Source organism: Cyberlindnera jadinii (genome assembly GCF_001661405.1).
Source record: "Cyberlindnera jadinii NRRL Y-1542 unplaced genomic scaffold CYBJAscaffold_23, whole genome shotgun sequence".
Lineage (NCBI taxonomy): Eukaryota > Fungi > Ascomycota > Saccharomycetes > Phaffomycetales > Wickerhamomycetaceae > Williopsis > Williopsis jadinii.
This window is the reverse complement of record NW_017963674.1, coordinates 41,264-42,366: the sequence shown is the minus strand read 5'-3', so window position 1 is coordinate 42,366 and position 1,103 is coordinate 41,264. Positions and strand designations below refer to the sequence as shown.

Genomic DNA, 1,103 nt, shown 5'->3' with positions numbered 1-1,103 from the left:
ATTCAAGAGCTTGGAGAACCCTTATCTATGAGAACTCCAGTACCGACTTGGGTTCAATACCAAGATGTATAGAAATAAAACGAACACCCTGGATGATAATTTGGTTCTTTGATATAAGATAAAACTGTTGGTTTTTCAGCAAATTTGTCCTGCCGAGGGTGCTCTTACTTGGTAGTGAACATCATAGCTGCCTGTGAACGTAGCGATGGTACTGTAGTTCGACATTCGGCTTTAACTGCGATTATTGGACTGCGTGGTAAATGGGCAGCTGATGTCTACAATGGCCTTCATAAGAATATTGGGTCAATATTATCTTGTGAATATTTTGTTTCGTGTACTACTGACAATGCCAGTGTTATGGCCTCGTTGAAGCGAACACTTGTGGGGGTGATGACTATGCACTTTATACTGAGGCATCGGATGTTTTTGTCATATTCTGATTCTTGTTTGGGGCAGTAAGGTAAGCGGACTTGGACCAACAAGCACTGTCCAAATCCTGGGAGACAGATATGGAGAATCATGGGATGAAGTTAATTGAAATAAGGAAGTTGGGGCTGAGACTTCCAAAGAAACAACTAATGTAGTGTTGGCACTTTCTGAAATGCTGAATGAATGTCTCTGTGCAGATTTGAAAGCTACTCCAGAGAAGAATAACAAGCTCTGTTGGATGTTAAGTCATTCTCATGAAGCCAATGAAGTTATCCGAGCCTTTAAAGAAGAACACGATGTTCCGAGGGTTCAACGTTGTTGCAAAAAAGATGGAACTCTTTGCTCATTCACTTGATAGTTTTGTTAAGAACAGAGTGGTAGTGGACAAACTACACGATCAGCTTGAAAAGTTCCATAAGTCTTCCACAGAGGAGTACTGTCAAATGACAACATTCACGAGGATTATGTAAATGTTTATCGCAATGACTGAAAAAAAAAACATTTTGAGGAAAAAGGGTTTACTTTATGTGAGTGTATTGTCGATTTTTAGGGCGTTGCTGTACAGTTAGCTGAGATTTGTCAGAAGCCAGCTGAAACGTCCAATAAACGGCTCAATGAAGCCATTGAATTGGGATTTGAAGAGGCAAAAGTTATCTCAAAGAGATTGTTGACAA

General features: G+C 40.0%; 1 protein-coding gene across 1 annotated transcript; it reads left to right on the top strand.

Moving 5' to 3' along the window:
* Positions 1-294: 294 nt before the first annotated feature.
* Positions 295-784, top strand: CYBJADRAFT_169798 (uncharacterized protein; the record flags this gene model as incomplete). The annotated part of the gene is made up of 1 exon (XM_020215933.1): positions 295-784. Exon 1 carries the CDS (start codon positions 602-604, stop codon positions 782-784), a length of 183 nt encoding a protein of 60 aa, XP_020067980.1. The 5' UTR covers positions 295-601.
* Positions 785-1,103: the final 319 nt, after the last annotated feature.